Source organism: Eublepharis macularius, chromosome 2 (assembly GCF_028583425.1).
Source record: "Eublepharis macularius isolate TG4126 chromosome 2, MPM_Emac_v1.0, whole genome shotgun sequence".
NCBI lineage: Eukaryota > Metazoa > Chordata > Lepidosauria > Squamata > Eublepharidae > Eublepharis > Eublepharis macularius.
The window spans coordinates 94,951,573-94,979,148 of record NC_072791.1 but is presented as its reverse complement, the minus strand read 5'-3'; the positions used below and the strand labels follow the sequence as shown (position 1 = coordinate 94,979,148).

The following is a 27,576-nucleotide window of genomic DNA, read 5'->3' as shown; positions in this document are numbered from 1 at the left end:
CTAACAGTACAGAAATATAAAGTATAAGATGCTGAAGAGTTTGGGACTAGAGATGGGCACGAACAGGAAAAAAAACGAACATGATGTTTATTGTTCATTGCCATCCACGAACAGGGACTCACAAACAACCACGAACATGGCCCTGTTCACGAACATGTTTGTGGTTGGCTGTTCGTGGGGGCCAGCAGGCTCCTCCAGCCATTATCCAAGTCAAGATCCCTACCGCACCACTCCCAGAAACCTTACCTGAACAGGCAGCAGGAAAGTTACCAATAATAAATAATAGTGTGGCCCAGAGCTTGACAGCAGCCCTGGAACTTGAAGGGGTAGATCCCTATCCCACCACACACAAAGAAAATTCAAGCTCCAATGTACTCTATCGAAATGCCAACAGCAACTGTTTCTCCCTCACTGTCTGCAAAGTCAGAGCTGGGAGCCCCCCTTCCCCCTGGTCTTTGCTCCCTTGTTATAACAAATTTGCAGATCCACACTTGAAAGGAAGACCTGCCTATCAAGCTAAATTGGGCTTAGATTGGGGTTTCCAGGGCAACAGCAGGAGTTCAGACAGAGTTCAGACAATCCCTGTCTAAGTTGCCAAGGGAATTGATTGCAAGTGCCAGACTGTCTGGCTTGACAAACAGCAACGAACAAAGCTTGCAATGACCACCTGTTCATTTAGAATGGGGACTCACGAACAGCTTGTTCTCGAATAGCAGATTGGGGTGTTCACGGCTTTTTTTTGGTTCGTATTGCTGTTCATGCCCATCTCTATTTGGGACTGATGTACTTCTCTTACACCCTGCTATTGTCCAGTAGAACCATCAGGACCAGAGTTTGGGGCAAATGTCTCTGGAACAATGGGGAGAGAGATGTATGACATAGGCAGGAATGGCCTAAGGTGCATTGAAGAGGGAGATAGAAACTTAGAAACTCCAGTTAGTGCAGAATGCTGCAGCTCATTTATTATCAGGAGGAGCGAGGAGGAGAATAAATATTATTCCCATTCTGAAGTCACTCCACTAGCTGCCTATCGGTTACAGGCTCAGTTAAAGGTATTGGTTATCACGTAGAAACTTGCCCTTTTAAAAAGTGTCATTGGAGTTCTCTGGAGTTTGATAGGATTTTGCACTGGAAGCTGCAATCAGTGGTACATTCACAACCATGACATGTAAGAGTATCTAAGCACAGTTTTCTTGCTGTTGCAGAATGCATGAAACTATGGGCTTCTGATGGCCTTATTTTTTTTTCTCCCATAAACTTTGTTTCTTAGCCTGCTCCATCCCTCTTGATGTCACTGGCTAAATTGCTCTGATGTCACAATTACAATTTGGCAGTTGTGGACCAAGCTGATGCATGCAAATGGAAGATATGACCTGAAAGTCTGAAGTTCACAACCAGGTTTTGGAAAAAAACTCAAATATTCCATGCCTGGACAATGTAGATTTTTGAATGACATCTTGTTTGTGTAGATCATTCAGTATGCAACACTGAGAGCATTTTGATTCAGAGATATGATGCTTACCTGACATACTATAGCAGAATAAAAGTAGTTTTTACAAAGTAAGCACAATGGCTATAGAAAACATGCTGATTACCAGTAGTAACAAAAGAATATCCTCTTTCTGTCAGTATTTTCATAAGATAGTCAGTAAGATCTCTGCCAGCCAGGTCGAGTCTCATGATAGCATGAGGCAAGGCATAACCTTCATAGATGGGTACATTATGTGTGACACCATCCCCAGAATCCAGAACTATTCCTAGGAGAGAGGCAAAGTGAAAAGTATTAGCGTTCTTCGCTAGAGTTCTTGGCCTGCCACACCCTCCCAATCTATCCATCTGCTAAATTAAATACTTTGACAACAAAGGGGTTTGAAAGGAGAGGCTACAAATGACAATCTCTATTGTCTCCCTTCTAAATGAAACTCTCCTGCTGCAAGGGGGAAATTGCTGGCCTATACAAAGAAGCAACTGCCTTCTGCAAAAACATGAAAGAGTCAGAAATTGCATGGCATTGTTCTCTTTGAACAGATGCTAATGATAACGATCTTACATTTCTAGAGCCTTTCAACCAAAAGGATCCTGAATAATTTGCAAAAAATCCTAAATGCTGATGTACAAACATATAGATTTTGCCACCAAAATGGAGACTTTTAATGGGGCAAAACACAGCAGTTATTCTTTATGTAACCATCTCAGAACATGGGATTGTAATGCAACAACAGTAAATATGTCAAGAATTTGTGTTTTAACACAGTGGTTCCCAGCTTGTGGGCTGGTCATACCTGGAGGACCATGGAGTTATTGGGTATTGAGTATAAGGAGCCCTTTTTAATAAATAAATAAGCTAAGGTATCTCCTCTATACTGAATAAATAATATGTCTTGCACATATATGTATTACTGGTTTTCAGATTTATATAGATGTTGTTGTGACTAATTAAATACACATATATTTTAAAATGCTACTGAATTCATAGTAATTTTTTGTCATTATGTATTTTCTCAATCAATTGATCCTATTAGTAGGATTACTACCATGTGGGTGACCAATGTATTTTTTTATGTTAAAAAGGGGTCCTCATATTCAAAAAGGTTGAGAACCACTGTTTTAAGACATGAGATAAGCACTCCCTAACCCTAGCAAGCAAAATGTATTGTATTGTTTCTGTAATGAAACAGTGAACAGTGAAATGTATTGTGCTGTTTCTGTAATGAAACAGTGAACTTTAGCTGTAGAACATTTTGCCTTATTTTGTATTTGTTTCTTTAATTGTCATTGTAGGTGTGGTCATTTTTAAACTAAAGCCCCTCAAGTCTTTCCTCTTTTCTATTCACTGATCCGTGAATTGGTTAAATTTGCTGAGTTTAACACTTGGGCATTTCTTTCCTAGTCTAATTGAATATATGCTATTTTTTTTTAAGAAGAACTTTTTTTCCTGCCTAGCTGAAAATGTGCCACATTCTCCACCCATTAAACAAACAGCCCAGACATGAATCACATATCACGTACTGTCCATAAAAAGGAGATTGTAGGTCTGTGTAGCCACAATTTGCCACAGAGCCTTGCAGGGAAGGGAGATAGTGTTTAACCAGTAAACTTCCACTCAGTTTTGCTATTCAAAATAAACTCCCTAATTTATTATTAGAATTTTAACACAGAAACAATCTTTTAAAGCATTATTTTCCCTTTTAAAATACTAACAACAAAACAGGGATCCCTAGTTCAAATGACAGAAGAGTGGAGGCTGAATAGTTAAACACCCTCTTCCTTCCTTGCAAGACCCTGAGTCAAACTGAGACAGCGCATGCATGACATTTGCATTTTATTAGTGGAACAAGTTGCATGATTTCCAGTCATCTGTTTTATTCCCTTATTCCCTGTGTTTAATTAACTTTCTCATTGGCTATTTTAACGTTTTCTCTCCTTGTCTTAAAAAAGATCCACTTACCAGCCTATCAAAATGCAGAATTTCAGTTCTCCTGAATCCCATAATTTTTGGCTCTCTATTAAGTTATTGAAGAAGCAGAGCTATGAGAATGTGGCTAGGATTACTCGAAGCTCTCTAGGATGGCAGCCAACATGGAGAAAACATGGCTTTGGCTTTGAACCCTGCTTATATCAACCATTCCCAGAAGGGTCACTCCTCCTGTACCCACCAAGGAACAACCTCTTTTTAAAAAATGCTACCAGGGCCAACTGGCCATTTAATTTACAAGGAAATTTCCTGGTGGCTACTGCTCTAAAGGACCTCTGGTGGCCAAGAGCAAACACAATCAAACTCTAGCAACTGTTAGAGCCTCAGAGCCACCTGGCTCTATGGTTGTCAACATCCAAGCAGGGGCCTGGAGTTCTTCCAGCATTACAAGTGACCTCCAGGCTACAGAGATCAGTGTCCCCAAAGAAAATGACTGCTTCAGTCGGAGGACTTTATGGCATAGTACTCTGCTGTGGTCCCTCCCCTCCCCAGACCCCACTTTCCCAAGGGCTCCGCACCCAAATCTTTAGGAATTTCCCAACCTAGAGCTGGCAACCCTACTTGGCTCAGACCTCTCATCAGCAATAGTAACTAGAGTCACTTTACCAGTTGTCTTTTCCCACATGCTGCCAATTTTCAGGAGGAAGTGAAGAGTGCACTGCTGAGCTTAATGACCCCTGCATCACTGGCCTGTAGCACTGCAGTAGGGGCTACTCGGCTTGGGTTGCGCCAGGGCCCTTTTTACTTCCCAGTTCACTCCTATTTAAACACCCCACAGTTAAAATAGGAGAACACAGACACCTAAAAACAAACTTTCTGGCTCTTAGTTTTCCAAAAAAAACCTGTTCAGTACTTTTATAATAGGGGCAAAGATATTAAGAGACAACATTTCATAGACATGATCAGCACATAGTGCAGATAGGGATAAGGTGAAGGGTCAGTCTGATATTCAAAGAGTAAAATATATGCATTACACAAGGCAAATCAGACATCTAACTGGTATTGTTATGTATCTATGTGCTTGTCAAATTGAAACCAATTGATGGTGACCTCAGCAAGGGGCTGTCAAAGCCAGTGAGAAGCAGAGATAGTTTGCCATTGCCTTCCACCACAGAGTCTTCTTTGGTGGTTGTCCATTCAAGTACTTACCCTGCTTAGCTTCCAAGATCTGACTATACAATGATACCTTCCCTCCCATGGCATTGTTAAACAGGCATAAATCTTGTGAAATGGCAAAAAAGAGGATAACAACAGAATAATACAAACATTTTGACCCTGCCCAGTGCCAGATATGTCTCTCTTACTGGCCCTATTGAAAACAGAATGCTGAACTAGATAGACTTTTGATCTGATCCAGCATGGTTACTCTTATGTTCGTATTTGACATGCTACTGTATGAAAACTGGAGGATGCATGTGTATGCTTCTGCTATAGCTGTGTTCCCTCAGGCATAGACTCTGTTTCACACAGGCAGAGAAGATGCAGAGCAATATGGTAGCAATAGCTGTGTTCACATCCACATTTCTGCAAAACTCCTTCAACTCACACATACTGAACATACAGCTTATTCCTCCATATTGTAAATGCAACAAATTCAAATGGAATTATTTGCTTAATTAATTAGACATAATATATGATATATGTGTATTGCTGGGGGGTACATTAAATGAATACATAAACAAAAAATTGTAATAAAGACACCAAGAAATACTAACCAGTAGTTCGGCCAGATGCATACAGAGAGAGAACTGCCTGAATGGCTACATACATTGCTGGAACATTAAATGTTTCAAACATGATCTGTATATAAGAAGGAGAGGGTCTTAATATCTCTAAGCAGAAGCAGCCCATGAAAAGAAAAAAAACTGCAGGCTTTATTACCTGATTACAGGAGTACAACAGATAACTATTTTCCCAACAATATTATAACTTTAATCAAATTGTGAAAGCATCTATAATTTCCAAAAGAAATAGTCTTTAATTAGATGTTTGCATGTTAAGGTAATTCACTCTAGATGTGAATAGACCCAGACCTTCATCTCTGTTTCCTGATTCTGCAAACATTTCATTAACTTTTACACTAAAGTATGCCTTTGAACTGGAAGATGTGCTTCTATGCAATCATGAAGAACACTGCAAAAGCTCCATCTTGTGTAAAATCTGTAAATCAATGTTGTCTCATCAAATATGAAATGCCAATTCCTTCTGTTGGTCTGCTGTTTGGGTTGGGAGTCAACCTGGAAAGCACATGTGATCCCATGATGTCCTTGCATAAGTAGAAGTCATTTCCTGCTCACAGAAGGGCTAATATACATTTAGTATTATAAGAATTTGTGAAAATAGCTATGGGACCTAAATACTATAGCACTGTGCGAATTGTTGAGGATTTGCCCACCTAAGTTCTCCTGATTAGTTTCCTTCCATCAACTGTAGTTTTGATCCAACCCATTGTCACTAATAAATCCTTTGTTAATCCAAGACCTTCTGAAATGGAAGTATGTCTTTAGAGTAATTTGAACACAGCATTCAGTGTTAGTACTATTATAGATATCACCATGGAACAACAATGGTCAACAATGACTCTATGGAAACTTTACTGGAATCTGTTATTAATTTGATCCATCCTTTGGATCATATAGGCTCATATATTGGTTACCAGTATCCAGACTGCCCACATCTTTCCTTTTGGAGGGATGAACTAGAAAAGAGATGGCTAGGTACAAGTAAAAGCATGATAGGTGGGAGTAAACGCATGATATGAACAGTGTAGAAACAAATAGATAGTCCAAGTAGATGTTTTGTGAGAGCAGTAATGTGACTATACCAGTGATCTCCCATCAAAAGGAATGCTGCTGCATTTTGAACCAGTTTAGTTTCTGAGGGCCAAGCTACAAGTGACGAATGACACTTGCCTGGCAAGTGAACAGACTCAAGTGTATTCCTCCCTGTTCACTTGCCATTCACTTGTGCTCCACTTGATCAAGTGGAGCACAAGTGAGTGGCAAGTGAACAAGGAGGAATACAGTCTGTTCACTTGCCAGGCAAGTGTCATTAGTCACTTATAGCTTGGCCCTGAGTTATCTTCAAGGGCAGCCCTGCATAGAGTACATTACTCTATGCCTAAAGAGCGTAAGCTTAATATTAAAGTTAATCTGAATCTTAGGGTTATGGACTCTTGGGTCAGCACAGCTAGCAGACCCCAAGAAGGAAAAAATGTTTTTAAAAACTACCATATTAACCCATTTTTCAAACAACAGGAATGGGTCCCTAGACTCTTAAGAGAGTCTATTCACTCCATCCTAAGTAGCAAAGAAAAACTACTCTAGAGCTTCAGCTTTGTTAACCAGCATCACTTCGATCTTATCTGGATCTAGTTTCAATTTTAGATAAGAGAAGATAAAGAGACATTTTTCATCTCTAGAACACTAAAGCTTCATTCGTTCACTGAAGGTTAAGATCACCCATGAAACTTATTGGCAGTAGGTTCAGGACACATTAAAGGAAATACTACTTCATATAATACACAGCCAAATTATTACATTAACTGCCACAAGATGTGAAATCACTATGAGTTTAGATGGTGTCTCACAAATTTTGGAAGATATCAATGTTATGCTAGCTAAATGGAACCTCTGTATTCAGAAACATTACATCTATAAATACCAGATGTTTGAGATAAATAATGGGCAAGGACTAGGGGTATGCAAAAAAAATAATTCAGGTTTCCCGTTTTGGGAAACCTGAAGCAGAAAAAAAGAGTTGGACATAAGGGATTCCTGAAGTGGCAAGCCACTTCAGGAATCCCTTGTTTGACCCACTTCAGTGTGCTCCATAAAGATTCGGAGCACACTGACAAACTATCCCACTCCCCCGCATATTTCACTTGATGGAAGAGAGAGGAGGGAACCCCCTCCTTCCCATCCAATCAGGTGAAATAAGCCACAAGGGGGGGAGTTCAAACCCCACCAAACAGATCAGCTGCTTGGCAAGGTTTGTGACCAGCCCTTTAAACTCCATCTGGGTCATGGAGGAAACCCCTTGCGACCCAGGTGAAACACGGAAGGGCCCTTTCCAGCTGGCTGGAGGAAGCGGGGGAGAGTTTGAAGGGAAGAACGCTCCCTGGCAGGCTGCACTCAGCCGCTTGTCAGGGATTTCCCTGACAAGCAGCTGAGTCGGGGGGTGAAATGCCCCTCTCCCTGCCGCTGAGCAGCAGCAGAGAGAAGGGCATTTCACCCCAGAAGACTGCACTCAGCTGCTTGTCAGGGGGTGAAATGCCCCTCTCCCTGCTGCTGCGCAGCAGCAGAGAGAAGGGCATTTCACCCCAGAAGACTGCACTCAGCTGCTTGTCAGGGAACCCCGGCTGAGTCAGGGATTTAAATGTCCCTCCTCATGCAGGCTACACTCAGCCGCTTGTCAGGGAATCCCCTGACAAGCGGCTGAGTTGGGGGTGAAATGTCCCTCTCCCTGCCACTGCACAGCAGCAGGGAGAAGGGCATTTCACCCTGGCAGGCTGCACTCAGCTGCTTGTTGGGAAACCCCCAACAAACAATATATTGTCGAAGGCTTTCATGGCCGGAGAAGGATTGTTGTTGTGGATTTTCCGGGCTGTATAGCCATGGTCTTGGCATTGTAGTTCCTGACGTTTTGCCAGCAGCTGTGGCTGGCATCTTCAGAGGTGTAGCACCAAAAGACAGAGATCTCTCAGAGTCACAGTGTGGAAAAGATGTTGGCAGGTCATTTATATCTGCTCAGGAGGGGTGGGGTTGAGCTGAGTCATCCTGTAAGAGTTTCCCAGGATGTGGAATGCTAATGGAGGGAGGCTTCACTGTATCCTGAGGAGGTTCTTTTGTATATGGATTGGTGCTTGATGTGCTACTCTTCTCTGCAGGGCTATTGTCGGGTATAGAGTGTTTTGTTAGCCTGGTGTTTTTCAGGGCTGGAAACCACACTCTATTCATTCTTAAAGTCTCTTCTTTCCTGTTGAAATTGTGCTTATGCTTATGAATTTCAATGGCTTCCCTGTGCAGTCTGACAAAGTAGTTGGAAGTGTTGTCCAGTATTTTGGTGTCCTGGAATAAGATACTGTGCCCTGTTTGAGTTAGGCTATGTTCAGCCACTGCTGATTTTTCCGGATGGCCAAGTCTGCAGTGTCTTTCATGTTCTTTTATTCTTGTCTGGATGCTACGCTTTGTGGTCCCGATGTAAACTTGTCCACAGCTGCAGGGTATATGGTATACTCCTGCAGAGGTGAGGGGGTCTCTACTGTCTTTTGCTGAACATAGCATCTGTTGTATTTTTCTGGTGGGTCTGAATACTGTTTGTAAGGTGTACTTTTTCATAAACTTTCCCATCTGATCAGTGGGAATATATCAAAGGAATATGGCAAAAACACTTTTCCTGTGGGAGACTGTTTTTCCTTTGTTGTTTGATTTATCCTTGGTTTACTTGCTCTTCTGATTTCATTTCTGGAGTAGCCATTTGCCTGAAGTGCGTGGTTTAGATGATTAATTTCCTCGTTGAGAAAGTGCGGTTCACATATCTGTCTTGCACGGTCTACTAATGCTTTTATTATGCCTCTTTTCTGTCGAGGGTGGTGATTGGACTTTTTGTGTAAGTACCGATCCGTGTGAGTTGGTTTCCTGTAGACCTTGTGACCTAACTGAAAGTTTGCTTTGCGGTTGACCAAGGTATCCAGGAATGGGAGTTTTCCCTCGATTTCTTTCTCCATTGCAATATTTCTGAACAAAGATGATGAGAGACTTTGGCAAGAAACAGGCAAATAATGATCTATTTTCATAAGGACACTCCTTCACAGATAACTAGCCACTCCTTGATTTTTATTGTCCATTTTCATTTTTACCATTTCAGGTGCTTTGGAATGGAAGGTAAGATCACACTGTTTGTCTGCATCTTCTTCACAAGTATCTCCAACACACAATTATGCTGGACTATAGAATTCTATTGTGTTGGATCTAGCAAAAAAATTCCACTTGTTCTAGAGGTCTTGCACAAGCAGAAATGAAAAAAATGCGCTAACTTAAACTTATTGTATCCCCGCTTGTGTTTCCACTTGCACAAGACCTGGTACAAACGATTTCTGGGCACTATAATATATAGCACTATAATATATAGGAAGGAAAGTGCTAGGTTTTACAGAAGTTCTTGCACAAGTGAAACTGTGTTAAGTCCATTTATATTTCTGCTTACACCTCACTGGATCAAACCAGTATTCTGTAGACTATATAGTACTTCATCCCTGAAAAAGAACACATATTCAGGCAGAAATTTAGGAAGGTAAAGTTACTTCAAAAGGAGATATCAGAGAAACACAGAATACTATTGTGCAAACAACTTCCTGAAAAGTTCAAGATAGCATCCTCATATAACCTAACCATTGTGCAATGATGCTACATAATGCTGTTTCATTTTAATCAATGGGGAAGCTTTAGTTCCATTATATAGAAGGAAAACAGCACAACTCTGGGGGAGGAAACAACACCCAAACAATTACCTGAGTCATTTTTTCTCGATTAGCCTTGGGGTTTAAAGGAGCTTCAGTCAGAAGCACAGGATGCTCTTCTGGGGCAACACGAAGTTCATTATAGAAAGAATGATGCCAAATCTAAAAAGGGAGAGATGCAAATGGTTTAGACAATGTTTGTCTGAACCATTTGTTATTAAGCAAAGAGGTTTCAAATAATATTGTTGCAAATTTACAGTAAATGGTTCTAGGCTATGGGTTTGGCCTAAAGTGGCATGCTGCTAAGTGATTCAGAGCCTATAAAAAAGAATAGTGTTGTTTCTTAATAACTGTAGAAAGCTCTATGGGGGAGGGCTTAAATGTTGGAAATGGCTCTGTCCAAGCATCAGTCAGTGAAAAGGTGAATCTCCCTCCCAGGGGGCAGATGTGTATCTGTGTGTAAAGAAACAGCAGTCTGAAATTCTGAAAAAGACAGAGAAGCAAACAGTCACTGCTGTAAGATGACTGAAGTGCCATGGGGTGCTGGATCAGTCTCTCTGGAATGTTAACGTTTTTCATAATGTATATGATGTAATCCGCCCTGAGCCTGCTGATGTGGGGAGGGCGGGATATAAATCAAAATATAAATAAATAATTTTGATATAGATTAGCAGATCTATTGTCTTGAAAGAGTGTCTCTTTGCATCTGCTTGTGCTCAAGTTCTATATTTGTACATGAATGCTACAAAATACTATACATTTCTAGTGCTTTGTGCTTCAAAGGGAATCTCAAACCAGCTACATGCTAACTATGGAACTTCCCAGTACTCAGACAATGGAAAGCACACAATAAGATAACAAATGCATATATACACACAGTGATAAAAACATCTTACATAGAGGAGTTCCTGAATGCTTCTAGAAATCACTACTCCCTAATATGAAGACTGATTTGATATGTGAAAGGGGAACTACCATGCCCATACATACTTTTTACGCATAGAATATTTCTAGCAGCTATTGCTATCCTGAACCATCTTCTACTGAGGATTTCACACAGCCCATGTAATGCATTTTGGCTGCTGTTTGCTAGTGGGTTGAATGTAGGATTATGCCAGACAAAGCTGTGTTGAGCCAGGTTTTTTTAAAAAAAAAATCAGACTATTGGCCTACCTATCCTAATACTCTTCATTCTGACTGGCAGCTTCCTTCTAGGAGAGAACAGTCTTTCCCAGATCCTGGAGAGCCACTGACACTCTCTGCATCCATTACTAATGGACCAATGGTCTGATTCAGTATAAGGAAGCCTCAGGTGTGTTCACAGTCCTGCCTCCTGAGATTCTTTTAACTACAGATACCATAAAGCTGGGACCTTATACATACAGCACATGTGCCTCATAGCTAAGAGCCCTATCCTAATCCAAGGATTGTTCCGGCGTGTAAATTAGGAAGTCCTGCCTTCTATTTCGTCACAAACTGTATTGTAGACAATATTGAAATTCAGAAATAAAATCCATCACTCATGTCTTTCCCCCCAAGGTCTGTCTGGCTAATCTTGCTGTCTGACAGTATGCTGTTGTTATGAGGCAAGCATCATGCGTCTGAAGGAATGTTCATGATAATAAGCCTGACATTTTAATTTTCTAGTGTTATAAAAGTATCCTAGCAATTTTTACGCCTTCATAACTAAGTTAGTCAGACAGTGAGTTTCAAGTGTCATAGATATACAGTTTGAGGAGTGTGAGATCTCTGAGGGAGTGGATTAGGGGGATCTTTATTTTTAAAAATCCTCAATATTATAAATGGCTGCTTTCTTGGACTTACCTCTGGAAGGGCAGAAACCGTCATCAGCCTTTGATTTAGTAAACATTCCTGTGTTTGCACTCAAAACATCATGCGGGGGTTGGCCTGGGTCCATGCTGCCTTTTAAAAAGTAGACTGGACTCTTCCTTTTTTCTACAGCTACAGACAGACTAACATGGCTACCCATCTTGATCTAACCCCTTTTTAAAAGGCCTGGATATGTGGGCTGCTCAGAGAAGGGCAGGCGCCAGAGGTGGCTGACCAGCAGCACCTGTCCCCAGCATCCTCCTCTGCAGACTTGGTTTAAAGCTCTTCTTCCCAGCTGGAGAGGCAGCACCCTTCATCTCCCAGTTCTTCCCCCCTCTCGGGGCCTTTGAAGGGTCTTCTCTGCATTCAAGGGAGGGGGTCTGTCTTAGGCAAAGGCTTTTGCCTAGCCAGAGACCGCCCAAATCCTGAATAGGACTAAAGTACCCCTGGTGTGTGTGTGGGGGGGGCAAGCCGGCTGGCTATGTGATCAGGCTGCTCCAAGCATGGAGGAACTTTGCTGGAGAGCCACAGCCCCACAGCCGTTATGCAGATTAAACATTGGGCTGAAAGGCTGGCGTGCCTCAAAGTGTGCACCTGGGTGTCGTGGCTGAGGAGGGGGTGCTGGTGTGGTTGAGCCACTTGCTCCTTTTTGATTGGAGACACTGGCCTCGGAGTCCTCCAGAAGGTCCATTCACACATGTTTTTCTGGGCTCAGGATGCTGCCAGTGCCTGGGTCCTGGCTGCGCTACCCCTCCCCCGGCAGGGTTCCTCTGTGTCTTAAATGCTGCATGCTAGTAACACCCAGCAGGTGTAACTTCATTTGGTGTGGGGGTGTAACATCCCCCCTATGCCTGCTTGCATTTCAGAATGAGGCATGAAAAAATACAACAGGCTCCAGCAAACTGATTCAGCAGGCCCCTTCCTGGCAGCAAGCAGGTGCTTCACAGAGGCTTGGAGGCCAGAGTGGAGGGCACTGAGGAGAGGCACAGGGAGGAGTACTTAGGCCATTGATTTGGGGAGCCCCCTCGCAGTGGCCTCAGGGCCAGAGCCATCGCTTGCACGAGGATAAAAAGTGAGTCATCAGCAACACGGCTTGCCTTTTATATAGTAGGATTTTGGCTGATTCAAGCATTCAAGAAGGCCCATCAGTATCATTCTCATGGGATCACACAACCTGAGATTTCATTGGCTGGGGCAGGGGCAGGGGTAGAGTATTACATTCTCCTGGAAAATTAGCACATGAGGTTAGAAGTTTTTGTCTAAGGTTATTTTTCCTCCTGCAAGATTTGATGTGACTGCTTTCAAGTAAGCAATCCTTCACTTGAATTCTGACATGGTACATATAACTATATATTCTACTATATAATATATATATTATATATTCTACTATATAAAAGACTAAGCGTATTCAAGACAACTCACTTCCTACCCTGGTGTGTCACCAGAGAGCACTGCTGTGGAGGGAAGCCCAGACGAGGCAACCAGACCTCCAGAGAGCACAGGCCAGGATCAGGTGTGGAGCAGAAGGCAATGCCTGCCCTCCACCTTGACCCAGCTGGGATCAGGAACAGAGCAGGTGACAATGCCCACCCCCTGCCTTCACCCAGCTGGGATCTGGAGTGGAAAAGGTGGCAATGCCCATCCCCCACCTTCACCCAGCTGGGATCAGGAGCTGAACAGGTGGCAATACCCACCCTCTGCCTTCACCCAGGAGTGGAGTAGGTGGCAATGCCTGCCCCCTGCCATCACCTAGCTGAGATCAGGAGCAGAGCAGGTGGCAATGCCCACACGCTGCCATCACCCAGGTGGGATCAGGAGTGGAGCATGTGGCAATGCCCCTTCACCCAGCCTGGATCAGGCACAGAGCAGGAGGTAATGCCCGTCCCTACTTTACCTAGTAGGGATCGGGAGTGGAACAGGTGGCAATACCCACCCACCCCTTCACCCAGCTGGGATTAGCCCCCCCCCATTCACCCAGCTAGGATCAGGCACAAAGCAGGTGGCAATGCCCACCCCCCTTCACTCAGCTGGGATCAGGTGCAGAGGAGATGGCCATGCCCACCCACCCCTGCCTTCATCCAGCTGGGATCAGTGACGGCAGAGGAGGGAATGCCCGCTTGCCTACCTCTCCTTTCTAGAGCCCATTGTGTGTGTGTGTGTGTGTGTGTGTGTGTGTGTATTATATGCCTATCCTAAATGTTTGAATCAGCTGTTCATTCCTTGATTGCTGCAACTCAAGTGCCTTCATTGGAGAATTTCCATGTCAAAGCCTTTGAGATTTTATAACAACAGGAAATTGTCACAGGTGCTGAGTTACAAACTTATGGGGATTCAGTTCCTATGAGACAAAATTATTTAATGACAAATTAGGTTACTCTGCAACTCTACTTTCTTCTGTTTTCACTAAGCCTCAGCATTCACAAATGCTTAAAGTTAAAATGTAACTAAACAGCTGTGATAATGGTTTCCTTTCATACACTGTTCAGAAGACATGGACAGTAGTATTTGACATTAATGAAGTCGATAGAAGATTATGCCCTGTAGTCATGGCTCTCCCAGTCTTGAACATGATATGCTCAGAAGCTGTAAATGCTTTCTAAGATTTACATGCTGTTCTACATAGCTAGTCACAGCAAAATGGAACAGCCCGTATTTGCATATTGTGAACTGAAGCATGTGAGCCAGAGAATGCTTCAGTTCACTGCCCATGCATTCAGTTTCTCACAGCACAGTATCTATGGGCCCATGGTAATAAAGAAATATGCATCCACACAGAAACAGAAATGTAACAATAAGCATGCCTGCACTTGCGGGGAGATAAAGGAAGGGGGAATTATTCCCTTCAAAACTGATACTCAGTGCCTCTTCTACAATTTCTGATGCTCTCTCTTTGCTTGACCATGGAAAGCACTGCAAGAAGAGAAAGTTATATTCAGTGAGGAGAATGTAATAGGAAGAGCAGAGAAGGGTTTGCAAATTCTCCCTGGCAACCAGTGAGGGAGTGGTACTTACTGGGCTTCGTTCTTTGTGCATACACAAAGTGCACGCTCCTGCCAGCATATGATGATGTCACTTCCAGAAGTGATGTCATCCCGCTTGGCTGGGAGCATGGGCACTGCCTGTTTGCCCAGGTTACCTGCCATTGGCTGGCAATCATCAGGTGATCACCAGGTGATCATCATTGGTGTTACCTCCCATCAATCACCAGCAATTGGCAAACCACTGGGAGTTTGCCTACTGCTGTAGGTTTTGTATTATTCTGGTTTGTGGTTATATGTACATCTACATTTATATATTAAGCACTGCTACAAGTAAACTTTGTATTGTGTTTCATTAGTCCGTAGCATGGTGTTTATTTGCAGTTACTGACTGGCAGGTCGGAAGTGGTGTGCCACCATTGGAGGAGCACAGCCTGTCCCAGCCACAAGCCGCTTCAAAAGCTGCCAGCACACCCTACACTTGCATGCTGCCGCTACCACGAGCCCAAGAAGATCATGAACAGAATGGTGTTCAGGAGATGGAGAAGGAAAAGGCAAAGCTGTTTGGGAGGAGGGAAATGAACTGGCAAGGGTGTTTGGGAAAGATGAACATGCAAGGGTATTTGTGAGAGGGGAGGAAAGAAGAAGAGGGAAAGGTATTTGGGAGGGAGGGGGAAGACAACCAGTCAAAGGTCTTTGGAAGGAGGGAATCCCCCACCCACAATTTTCACATGCCTCTGGCTTGTATTTGCTATTAATGTTCTCAAATCTTCTTATTCTTTCCATATTTAGCACAATTAGATCATCTCTTCTGTCCTTTTTCTGTTGTCTACTATCCCCTATGTTTCTATGTGGCTTGCATTCTCCAAGACATTGGGACACTACCATTTATTTCAAATTCTGTTCTTATCATTTTTGTTTTGACGTATAATTTTTTTAAAAAATTGAACATTTTGTCTTTTTAAAAAATATAACTGCTCTGAACTGTGAAAAGTGCTATAAAATATTTTAAATTATAATGTATATGGGTTTTTAATTGCATGCTATCACCAATATCCATGGCTCCTTACTAAGTAACAGAAACAAAGGGACAGATCCATCCCCTGTGAAAATCTGAATTTTGACAGACGTTAAGAGAACAGTAGGGGGCAGGACTGAGAAACAGAAGCTACAATATCAGGAGTTTTGGAAATACGTCTTTTGTACGGAGAAAGTAGAAGACACAGAATACCTGCAAGGGGCAGCAAAGCTAACAGTTAGATAGCAAAATAAGATCCTTCTTTCTGCCTGTTTGCTGTCCTTCTTGCATGTCTCCAGATTGGTATTCTTAGGCTACTTCCTGCTTCTTCCCAGAAGTCCATCTCTCCCAGTTTAGTATGGTAGTATCTATTCTGTTTCTCTGCTTTCTATCAAAGTTGTAGTTCCTGAATAAACTCTCTTCATTCACTCCTTAATCAGACTCAAGATCATTCCTCTAAGATATACCAGAGCCTACAAGCAGAAGACTCTGAACAAATACATTTCTATTTACTTCAGATTGGTTTATGCAGGATGAAGTCAAAGGGGTTACATTTTTATGAGAAAAGTAGGCTTTGAGCAGCCTGAGAGAGACAGTTAATCCCCCATATGCTGCAAACCTGATTTGAAGGGTGGGGGCCTTGTAGCTGGTATTTGGCATGAAACGCACACTAGAGATCCGCCAATCCTGTTGACTTCAATAGATTTGAGATAGTGTAACTCTTCTTAAAATTGCATAGTTTGGACTAGAGATGGGCACAATCCGCATTACGATAAAAACCCCACGATAATGGCGATCGCGCGATCGTGACCCGGCGGATCATGATTATCCACGGCCAACGATCCAGCGATCGGGAGAGGCCTGGGTCATTGCGTTCAGGCTCAGATCGGGGATCCAGACACTCAGGCGCCAGCAATCTATTCCCCTGGCAACGGAGCCAGGGGAAAGCCTGAGCTCTGTTTGCCCTCCTTCTGTCACCCTGGAAACCTGAATGGAAGCCCAGCTTTCCTTGATCAGCAGGGCTTCCTTCCAACCACAGAGCAGCAAAGCAGTCACAAGTTGGGAGAAGACACCCAGGGGAGGGAGGGGGAAGGGGGTGTTCTGTAGCCATGGGCACGCCAATCTCATCCCTGCAAACCCTGATAGGCAGCTCTGATGGCCAAACACAGACCTCCTGTGTTGCTGAATGGGACCTGAGGGGAGGTGGCTTGTCGCCGCCTCCCCGTGCCCGCCAGGCTCGGTGGCGGCCACCACCACCCACCTTCCCACATAGCTAGGAATAGCAGCGCGGCCCACTTTGGCCTCCACAATCCACATTCCACGATCTACAATCCACAGCTCGGGAACGGAAGATTATCCATGTGGATCGTTAATTCAGGATTGTCGCTGGCGCCGATCCACAATCAGCTGGATCGTTAATTTTTTTTGGATCGTGCCCATCTCTAGTTTGGACCCTTTCACATTTCCATTTTAACCTGGTTGTTATCTATGGCTGCTCTGACTTTGTGTAAAGCAATGTGGGGCAGAAGTTTCAAACAGCATTTACATCCATTTATGAACCATATGTGCATTGCTGTGATCATTTCAAACAGCACCACTTTTTCTGGTGCCAGAAGTGGCTACCCTCCCTTACGCTTTGCATTTTTTTAAAATGGCACAAAAATATTGCTGTAGCACTATAAGTTTAGCAGGTACTCTGAATTTCCATCTTTCATTAAAACAAGCAAGTCACTATCCCTTCCCTTGCAGAGATGTAAGAGGAAAAGCTCCACAACAGAAAGAGCTAGGGACTTTTTTAAAAAATGAAAGCTGGGAATTCAGAGAACCTGCTACACCTGTCATTACAATGCTATAGCACTATAACTTTCATCTATATACATTTTTTAAAGAACACACTGGAATTGGGCAGGAAAATTAAAAAGGCGGCATTGTCAGAAGTGCTACAAACATTTCAAACACTACCCCACATCCACTGGGAAGCACATTGAACATTTGAGAATGGGAAAACAGTTTTCACAAGAACTGGCTGAACCCTACATTGTAATTGGGACACCAGCAGGTTTGTCTGCAAAGGTAAACAAAAAAGCTGTTACCAACCTGCAGCCAAGCCAGTTGTGTCTAAAATGGCACCAAAAATCCACTAGCAACCAGCAGCCAAAACAATTTACAAAGGCTGTGTGAGAAGGGCCATCTATTTGGTCAGCCACTAGACAGAACAAAGCTGAGCAAAGGAACTGATAATGGGCAAGAAGTGGAACAGCTGCATCCTCTGCTGCTGCTTCAGAGCTTTTTAATTTAATTTAATTTATTACATTTATATTCCGCCCTCCCCTCATCAGCGGGCTTAAGAAATGTGTACGACCTCTTGGTTCAAAATTGCAGTCTTTTGGCTCACTGAGTAGCACAGTCAAGTCTCCAAGAAAGCACACTAAATAATGTGCTGCAGTCACTGCTTTAATTGCAGATCTACATTAATAAAAAGAGAAAACAATGTTTAGGAATAATGAGTGAAATATTGAAATTCAGTGGGGGAAAAGCAGTAAAATGAAGCTCAGACAGAAAAAGTACGGAAAAGCTATGCTTCCATCTAGAGGATGAAGAGTGAAGGTGTGTGTGTGGGGGGGGGGGGTGTTAGTCGCTTTACAGAAAACTTAAGCATAGGAAATCTATTTTTCTGTGAACAAGATCATATTAATTTGATAGTATAATTAAGCTGATGTACATACGAGTTCCTCCAGTCTAAGCCCATTGAAATCAATCCATTGCCCCATGATAGAATATTTGCTTTGCAAGCAGAATGTTCCAAATTTAATCTCTAGCATCTCCATAAAAATATCATGTAGAAGCTGATGTGAAAGGATTCTACTTGAGAGCTGCTGCCAGTCACAGTAGACAATACTAACTATGATAGAAAAATGGTCTGGCTCAGTATAAAATACTTTGATTTGTTCATTATCACCTGCCTGCCAGAAAGTTTATACCTTCTTCTTTGTACTCAGAACATGCATGCCAAAGTTGGCCCAAATTTCATTCTTGTAATAAAAATGGGTTCTGGGGACAAGAAAGAAGAATGAATGGACATACGTTCTCAAGTCTATGAGAATTTCTTCTTTCTGTCACAGGTCTCTGTGCTGATTCTCAGAACTCTTGCTTTTCCTTTGCATTTGTACTCACACTGTTCAAAGATTTAATTGTTCTGAATTTATAAATGATCACAAGATCAAGATATTCCAATAGACCGAAGAGCTACTAAGCTTTTGCCACTAGTGGCAACAAGCCAGACCAGCAAAGAAAAGTCTTGTACAACAATAGTCTGGAACAGGCTATGTAGTATAGTCTGACTCCTATAAAATGGTTTGGACCAGGTTGCTCTCTGGCCTGAACAACAAGAGTGGTTACTCCACACTATAGGGCAGTACATGAGAATAATGCAATCATGTGGATTGGAAGAATTGCATCGAATCAGCAGCCATAAGGAATATTATCCTGGACAAAACCACAGCACACCTCACCACTGAACTTTGTCACTTCGTACTCACTCACAAGTACTTCAAAAATGGTGACAGCTTATATCTACAGGTTAATGGCACAGCCATGGGCACACACATGGCACCACAATAGGCTAACATATTCATGGCGGGCTTGGAGCAACGCTTCCTCAGCTCCCATCCACTGGAACCACTACTATACTTAAGATTCCTGGATGATATCTTCATCATTTGGACCCATGGGAAGGAAGCCCTTGAGAGACTTCATCAGGACTTGAACAACTTTCACCCTACTATCAACCTGAGCCTGGACCACTCTACACAACAGGTACACTTCCTGGACACCACTGTACAACTACATAATGGACGAATAAATACCACCTTATACCGGAAACCAACAGACCGATACTCATATCTACATGCCTCCAGCTACCACCCTAAACATACCACTCGGTCTATTGTCTACAGCCAAGCCTTACGTTACAACCGTATCTGCTCCAATGCTCTCGACCGAGACTCACACTTAAGAGATTTACAACAAGCATTTTTGAGACTACAGTACCCACCAAATGAAGTGAAGAAACAAATCAAAAGGGCCAGACTAGTACCCAGAAACAGTCTGCTCCAGGACAAACCTAAAGGAACTAACAACAGAACACCAGTGGTTGTCACCTATAGCTCCCAGCTCAAACCCATCCAACGTATCATCAGTGAGCTACAACCCATCCTGGAAAATGATACCTCTCTCTCAGAAGCCCTGGGTGGAAAACCTTTCCTTGCCTACAGACAGCCCCCCAACCTTAAACAACTTCTCACTTACAATCATGAATCGGCTAGCAGAGTCACCAGCACAGGTACCAGGCCCTGCAACAGACCCAGATGCCAGCTCTGCCCTTATATCTACCCAGGGAATATAATTACAGGACCCAATAGCATCAACTACACTGTCTCTGGCTCTTACAGCTGCTCATCCTCCTATCTGATATATGCCCTCATGTGCCAACAATGTCCTTCTGCTCTGTACATTGGACAAACCAGCTAACCTCTACGCAAAAGAATAAATGGACACAAATCTGACATTAGAAATGGCAACGTCCAGAAACCAGTGGGAGAACACTTCAATCTACCAGGACATTCCATCAAAAACTTAAAGGTCACTCTAGTTCAAAAACAAAATCCAGTGGGAAGCTGCTGAATTGGAATTCATATGTAAATTTGACTCTGTCAAGCTGGGACTGAATAGGGACTATGAATGGTTATCTCATTATCACAGGTAACTGATTTCCTTTACAGAAGCGGGGTCAGGGGGAGGCCAGTGGCACCTGGCGTGGGCTTTCGAGGATCGCAGTTCTCTTTGTCAGATACATCTGGCGGGGAGAGCTGTGATTCTCGAAGGCTTGTGCTGCAGTGGAATTGGTTGGTCTTGGAGGTGCTACTGGACTCTTTTTTATTTTGCTACTACAGACGAACACTTCCAACTCCTCTGAACCTTTACAGAAGCAAACTGATCTCCATATCAGAAAGAGCTGTTTGCATCTACCTATCAGAAGGAGCTGTTTGCATCTAACCCCCCCCTCTCCTCCTCTATATCTGACCAGTTTCTTTTGGCCCTCCATGCATCTGACAAAGAGAACTGTGATTCTCGAAAGCTTATGCTACAATAAAATTGGTTAGTCGTAAAGGTGCTACTGGACTCTTTTTGATTTTGCCACTACAGACTAACATGGCTAACTCCTCTGGATCTGTCAAAAGGAGAGTAAGATATAATGGGAAAGACTCAAATATTCACCCCCTCACCCCAGCCACAATATTCATACATGCTTCCATGCACTGTAGGATTGTATCATGCAGAAGTGGCTTCCATACAGCTTGAAACACACAGGAAGAGGGCCCTTGATTGTCACTAGTGGTAGCACATTGGAACCTCATCGACACAGATATTTATGTGCCATCAAGTCACTTCTGACTTCTTATCTGCCATTTTAAAAAAGTGACAAATATAGTTATGACAATTACTAATGATTATAACACCAAAGTTCAAAGCCATGAAGTTCACTCACCTTTTCCATGTCATCCCAGTTTGTGATTATCCCATGCTCTATGGGATACTTCAGGGTGAGGATCCCTCTTTTACTCTGAGCTTCATCCCCAACGTAGCTATCTTTTTGGCCCATCCCTACCATAACACCCTGGAAAATTAAGTCACCAAAGGAAAAGCATCAGTTTCAGTATCACATCATTGTGTACAAACATTTACCAGGAGAAGCTGCTATTGTCATCTCTGAGGTGTCTATTTGAGTGTGTATGTATTGAGATTAACAAGGAGGAAAAGGCAGTTTTTATAGGATGTTTCCATTTATGTCTGGCATTTTCATAGGATCACTTGAATTTCTTTATTATGTATAATTATTCCGTTCTGGCCCCATTGAAATCACTATATAACAGAAGAGGAGCAAAATGCTTTTAACTGCATATTTCAGATGCTATCTTAGAAGTTTTTCTGATGTTTTAATGTTATATTAACTTTACAACTCATAAAGCTGTGTTTGGCATCAGAAATTAGTACAATGGATTCAAAGATTCAAAGTTAAACACTTTTAAGTTCCATAGAGACAATGAAGGATCTTACTCTCCCAATTAAATTAATTGTACTTAATATTGTTTACCTATAGCTGCATTGTTTTATATATTTGAAAATGTTCTCAGTAGTTCTTAACAAAAGCCAATTTAGATTTGGTCATGTGGCAATCATCCCACCAAATCCAACTTCTTCTCTAGGACACCAAAACAATCTTTGTGATTCTGGTTTCATGCAAATCCAAGGGATTTTCAACCAATCAGAGCCCATGGAGCTCCACTGGATGGGAAAGGGTGAGACAGTCGCAGTTTAAGGGTAGGGGTAACTTTTTCCTCAGACAGGGAATTTGCAGCTCTGGACAAGAGAGTTATTTTAGCCAGTTCTTCATTTGACTTTTTGGTAGGATTTGGGATTGGCTTAGGAAAGAAAGCTGGGTTTAGTGAAACAAATAAGCATCCTGTTAAGGGCACAACATGCCAATCTTACGTGCACAGGATCTGTAGAAAGAAGCTCTCTGGTTTTAAAAGGGCAGCCTTGAACCCAAGAAGTAATTCTGCTGGTTGCAGTAAAAGGTTCCTGTTATACCTTGTATGCTAAGGTAACTCTTCTGGATAAAGGGCAACCAAATCTTCCCTTTATTTGTGTTAACTGAGGCTCTGTTACAGTGAATTCTCATTGAGAAAGCTTGTAAACTCTGGGAATGAAGTTAGGGATGCCAGCCTCCCAATGGGGGCAGAGGATTCCCTGCTTCCATCTTTCACCCCCTGGCCTTGCTCACCTGGCCAGCTTGGGGGAGCGGAGGGGGAGCCAGGCCAAGAGCCACTGGAGCACGTGGCAAAATGGTGCATGCTCTGGAAGCCCTGATGATGTCCCTTCCAGTTGAAAATTGGCCCCAAACATAGCAAAAATGGGGGTGGCCCCACTGAGACTGGAAGTGATGTCATCGGGGCCACTGGAGCATGCATGCACATGAAGAAGAGGAATTGGGGGGCCCTGCCTGCCCAGTGACGCCTCCATTCCCTGCTTTGATGGTAAAGGGGGCTGGCAACCCTAGGTGAAGTTTCACATTTACCCTGTTAAATACTTTTTTTCTTTATTATTAAAAACTTTGTTATTTATCACCATTTGTGTCTTGTCTGTCCAAATATCTATGAAAAGTTTATACTTACTTGATAAATAACTACATTATTCTAGCAGGGTAAGGATCCCAAATAAGAGACTTTTAGAAGGGACATAGCTTAAATGCTACTAACTATAATTTAAGTTTGTGTCTCCCTTTTACCTGATTGTGGGCAGTTGGGATTTAAAAAAAGAAAACAGAAGAGACCAGAGTGTGGAATAGGACCTTTTAAGAAAAGGAGCACTCCCTTCCTTCTATCCCCCATAGCCATTACAGTCTGTTGTCTGGTATGTCCAAAATACTGAAATCATTTCCACTCCCATGAACTTTTATTTTAAAAAGTACACATATGACGGAATTAAATGTAAGCAATTTTAAGACCATAGTAAGTGCCTTGCTGGAGCAAAGGTCTATCTTATCAGCATTGTGTCTCTGACAGTGATCCCCCCCCCACATTTTTAATTTAAGAAGAGCTATAAATTAATGTAAACAATAAAATGTGTGTATGTGTCATCAAGTCACAACAGACTTATGGCAAGCCCAGCAAGGGCTTTTCAAGGCAAGGGAGAAGTAGAGGTAGTTTGCTATAACCTTTCTCTGCAGGGTCTTCCTCGGTGGTCTCCCATCCAAGTATTGACCCTGCTTAGCTTCCGACATCTGGTGATATTGGACTATACCAGGCTGCCTTCCCTCCCCAAACAATAAATAACACAGTCATTATCTTGGGTATGCTACAGTGATAGAGTTCAAAAGTTTCTGCAAACATATAGTGATCTACTTCACTAAAGGAGCTATGTTGTCACCGATGTGAAGCTCCTGAGTGCGCAGGAGTGAGACCTTGGAGAGCTGCTGCCGGTCAGAGTAGATTATACTGACCTTGATAGCCCAAAGGTCTGATTCAGTAGAAGGCAGTTTCATGTATACTTGCAGTTATAAATGTTGTGGCCTGTTTGATTTGTACAGAAGCAATCACAAACATTGTTCCTATATAGCACTACATTTTGCTAAAACCCCAAGATAATACTGCATAAAAATATAAAATACAGGATTCCTGTTCCAGTAAGGGAATTTATGCAGTGCATGGGCTTGTGCTGCTGGACCAAGTTGTCTGTTTTTCAGTTCAGAGCCCAAGTTTAAACATGCTATGAATCTTCAAGGTCTTTCTTAGATATCAGACACCAAATCCCGTGCCACACATCACAAACTACTTTGAAACGTCAACTTAACTCAAAAGGACTTCTGTCGTGTTAAGAACCCACTATGTGTAAAGCATTAGTCATTGAGGTCACTGACCTGGTGCCGAGGTCGTCCAACAATGGATGGAAATACAGCCCGTGGAGCATCGTCTCCTGCAAATCCTGCTTTACAGAGCCCAGAACCATTATCACAGACAAGAGCTGTGGTTTCATCCTCATCACACATGGTTTCTCACAGTGTTAAGCTGTAGAAAGAACAATATAGGAAAGGTTGGGCGCACCTTTCCCACAAACCATCCCTCCAAAACAATCTACATCTACAAAGTCAATGGTAAACTTCATTCTTTGATCCAACAGTATGCTGCTACAGCAGTCTGAAGGTCCCGAATTAAATGCATCTTATTTTTAATACTCAAGGCTTCCTTTAACTTGGTGAGGCTACAATAATGCATCTAAGGCTGAAACAAAAACTGAAATAAATACAGATGACCATTTTTAAAATAGTTACTATCTATGGTGTGCATGCTACTACTTCTGCACCTATTAATCTATGAAGCTGCTTACACTGAGAGGTGAACTAGATGTGCACAAACATTTTTGATTAAAAGGAAGGTACAGGGGGCGTGGCGTCGCAGCGGAGAGGAATGGACACATGTTGAGAACGCTCCGACCCTTCCGATCTCAAAGCCTCGCCAATAAACACTACGAGGGGAAATAAATCAAAGAAAATAATGCTTACAAACCCCATCAAGAAAAAGAAAAACAACTTGAAAACGGTGAAAAACCTACAAACATTTTTCGCGGCTTCAGGAGAGCCGACGGGGAAGGAACGCGGCAATATGGAGAAAAACAAAATGGCGGAACTCGTCGCAAAAGAAGGCGTGGCGGAGGTAGGCCTACCAGGAAACTATTTGGATCCCCAACTAACACAATTAAAGCAAGATATTATAGAGCAAATGGCCAAACTAATAAACCCAATTACAACACAACTCACAGACATAAAACGCGATTTACAATCGGTTAATCATAAAGCTGATAAAGTTATGGAAGTGAGTGTGAAGGCACAACAGGACATCAACGACATGCAAAAAACAATTACAGAACAACAGGACAGACTAATGAAACTCGAACTAAATGCCAGGCAAAATCAGATTAAAATAAGGGGGATAGATGAACTACTCACGCACAACACAGATCTCACAAGCTTCATTGCCAACTGGCTAGCTAAGCAATTAAAGCTTGAAGAAGGAGTCTATCCCTACATCACAAAAACTTACCGAGTGGGACCTTATCACCAAAATAAAAATAAAGATCGCCCGAGAGATATAATTATCGAGATACCAGATCAAAGGACAAGAAGGAAGATAATGGAAGAAGCCAGAGCAAGAGGATCGTTCAAATGTGAAGGCAAACTGATATATATTTTCGCTGATCTTCCAAAGGAAGTGCTTGCCAAAAGAAGAGAACTTAAACCAATTTCTGAGACTCTGCAAAGAGCAAATAGAAGATATAAATGGCTGGACCAATGCAAACTTATGGTCTTTCATCAAGGCAAAAAGTATATAGCAACGGATGTCGACACGGGACTAGAGCTACTGAACGCAGTCGGGCTTGAAACACCAATGGAGACGAACAAGCAAAACCAAAAAAGAAAATCTTCTGATCTACTATCTCCTCAGAAAGGGAGTAAGATCCCCATCAGAGACACTTAATTTTCCCTATCGTTGTTCCTCAACGAATAGGTAAAATGATCATCAGTATGGTAGTTTGATAGAATATGAAGTAGTGTATTTGTAAATAGAGGTACAAACTCAGAGGTTTTTGGGGGGAGGGGGGGGCTCTCAACATAGCTCACACAGATTTATTTAGCTCTCATAAGTGGACGAGGAGGGAGGTTGATTTCCACAACCGGTGAGTGAAGTTAACTCATCAGTTTGAGAGAGCTAAACTTGAATAAATCTTAACGGGAAAACAGAATATTGGCTTTATAATCAACAAAGTGTTATTTTTAGTTCATTATAGTATAAAGGGGTTTTAGGGAGGGTGGGAGGGAGGAAAGGGGGTAAGGGGAGGGTGTGGGATTAGTTAATTAGCTGCATATATTAACCAGATTTATATAGTTAATAATCTCAACAATAAAAAATAATAATAAAAAATAAATAAATAAATAAATAAAATATTAATAAAAAAAGAGAAAATAACAAAAAATAGTTTATTGCTACAGTTTACTGACATAGAAGGGGAGGGAGGGGTGTGAAGAAAAGGGAGGGGGTTTGGGGTGGCTATAGGGTGGTGGAGGGGAAAAGGACAAATATAAAGCAGGTTAAAGATTGCAACAACGATAGAAAACCAAGAGAAGGAAAGAAGATAGTAGTAGGAAAGGTTATAAAAGGAGGAAAGAATAATAGTAAAAGGTATATATAGAGAGAGGAATCGAACTAATACTAGGAGCTGGTGGGATAAATTTGGTTTAACTGGTTTGAACTCTAAAATCTGAAAGGTTCATGTTACAAAGAGAAAGAAAAGCACTGAATTTATAATACTTATATATCGATTTGAAGGGTGTGGTCTAACTACAGCATCTTGAAACAGCATATTAGGAAAATATTGTGATACCAGTAACACCTTTTTAATAACTATACTACAATACTTTATGAAGAAACTACAAGTTGTGCTACGACATTAAAATTGATCGATCTTTTAAGACCAACTCAGTTAGCCTTTATACTGTCTAAAGAGAAAGAAAGAGAAGATGGGGAAAAAAAAGACCTAGATATTGTATTTGTCTTTTGTTTTTCTTGAAGTGGGCCAATCAAAAAAACCGGTATCATAGTGAACAATTGCATATAATTGAGAAAATTCAAATTACAGTGTAACTCAGATTATTTAAAATAAAATAAAATAAAATAAAATAAAGCCAAATTGGAAACCCCAGAGTGATATATCAATAATAATAATAAAATAAGAGTTAGTCACAAGTAATTATTACAACCTAAAACAGAAATGTGTTCTAAAATCAAAGTTTTAACTTTCAATGTCAGAGGTTTGGGAAACCCAATTAAAAGAAGGAGAGTGATCTCGAATTTAGCCCATACTAGAGCACAAATTATTTTTCTGCAGGAGACCCACTTGCGGTATAACAATTCTGATTCATTGAAAGCTAGGTGGCTACAAGCACAATACCATGCAACTGGTAATTCCAAATCAAGGGGAGTAGCCATCCTTATCGCAAAAGATATACAATTCCAACAAACAAAAACTCTCAAAGACAAAAATGTAGATATATCTTCGTTAAAGGGAAAATAGGGGAACACAAACTTACACTAGCCTCGTTATATGCTCCTAATACAAATCAATTAGATTTTATAGAGGAAATATTGCTGAAATTAACTAAATTCTAGGAAGGAGACTTGATAATTGGAGGGGACTTAAA

General features: G+C 42.0%; 1 protein-coding gene across 5 annotated transcripts in view; it reads right to left on the bottom strand.

The window, feature by feature from the left end:
* LOC129324228 (actin, aortic smooth muscle) overlaps positions 1-24,369 on the bottom strand; it is a 34,565-nt gene extending 10,196 nt beyond the window's left edge. For 2 of the 5 annotated variants that reach the window (XM_054971363.1, XM_054971366.1), the window contains exons 1-5: positions 24,241-24,369; positions 21,310-21,438; positions 9,987-10,097; positions 5,191-5,275; positions 1,596-1,757 (exon numbers count right to left, since the gene is read on the bottom strand). In XM_054971363.1, the coding sequence (XP_054827338.1) occupies positions 1,596-1,757; positions 5,191-5,275; positions 9,987-10,097; positions 21,310-21,438; positions 24,241-24,369 (616 nt within the window). Of the gene's footprint in view, positions 1-1,595; positions 1,758-5,190; positions 5,276-9,986; positions 10,098-11,191; positions 11,201-21,309; positions 21,439-24,240 lie in introns of those variants that run through there. The other 3 variants (XM_054971365.1, XM_054971364.1, XM_054971367.1) reach the window with 3 other exon arrangements.
* Between the last annotated feature and the right edge of the window lie 3,207 nt (positions 24,370-27,576).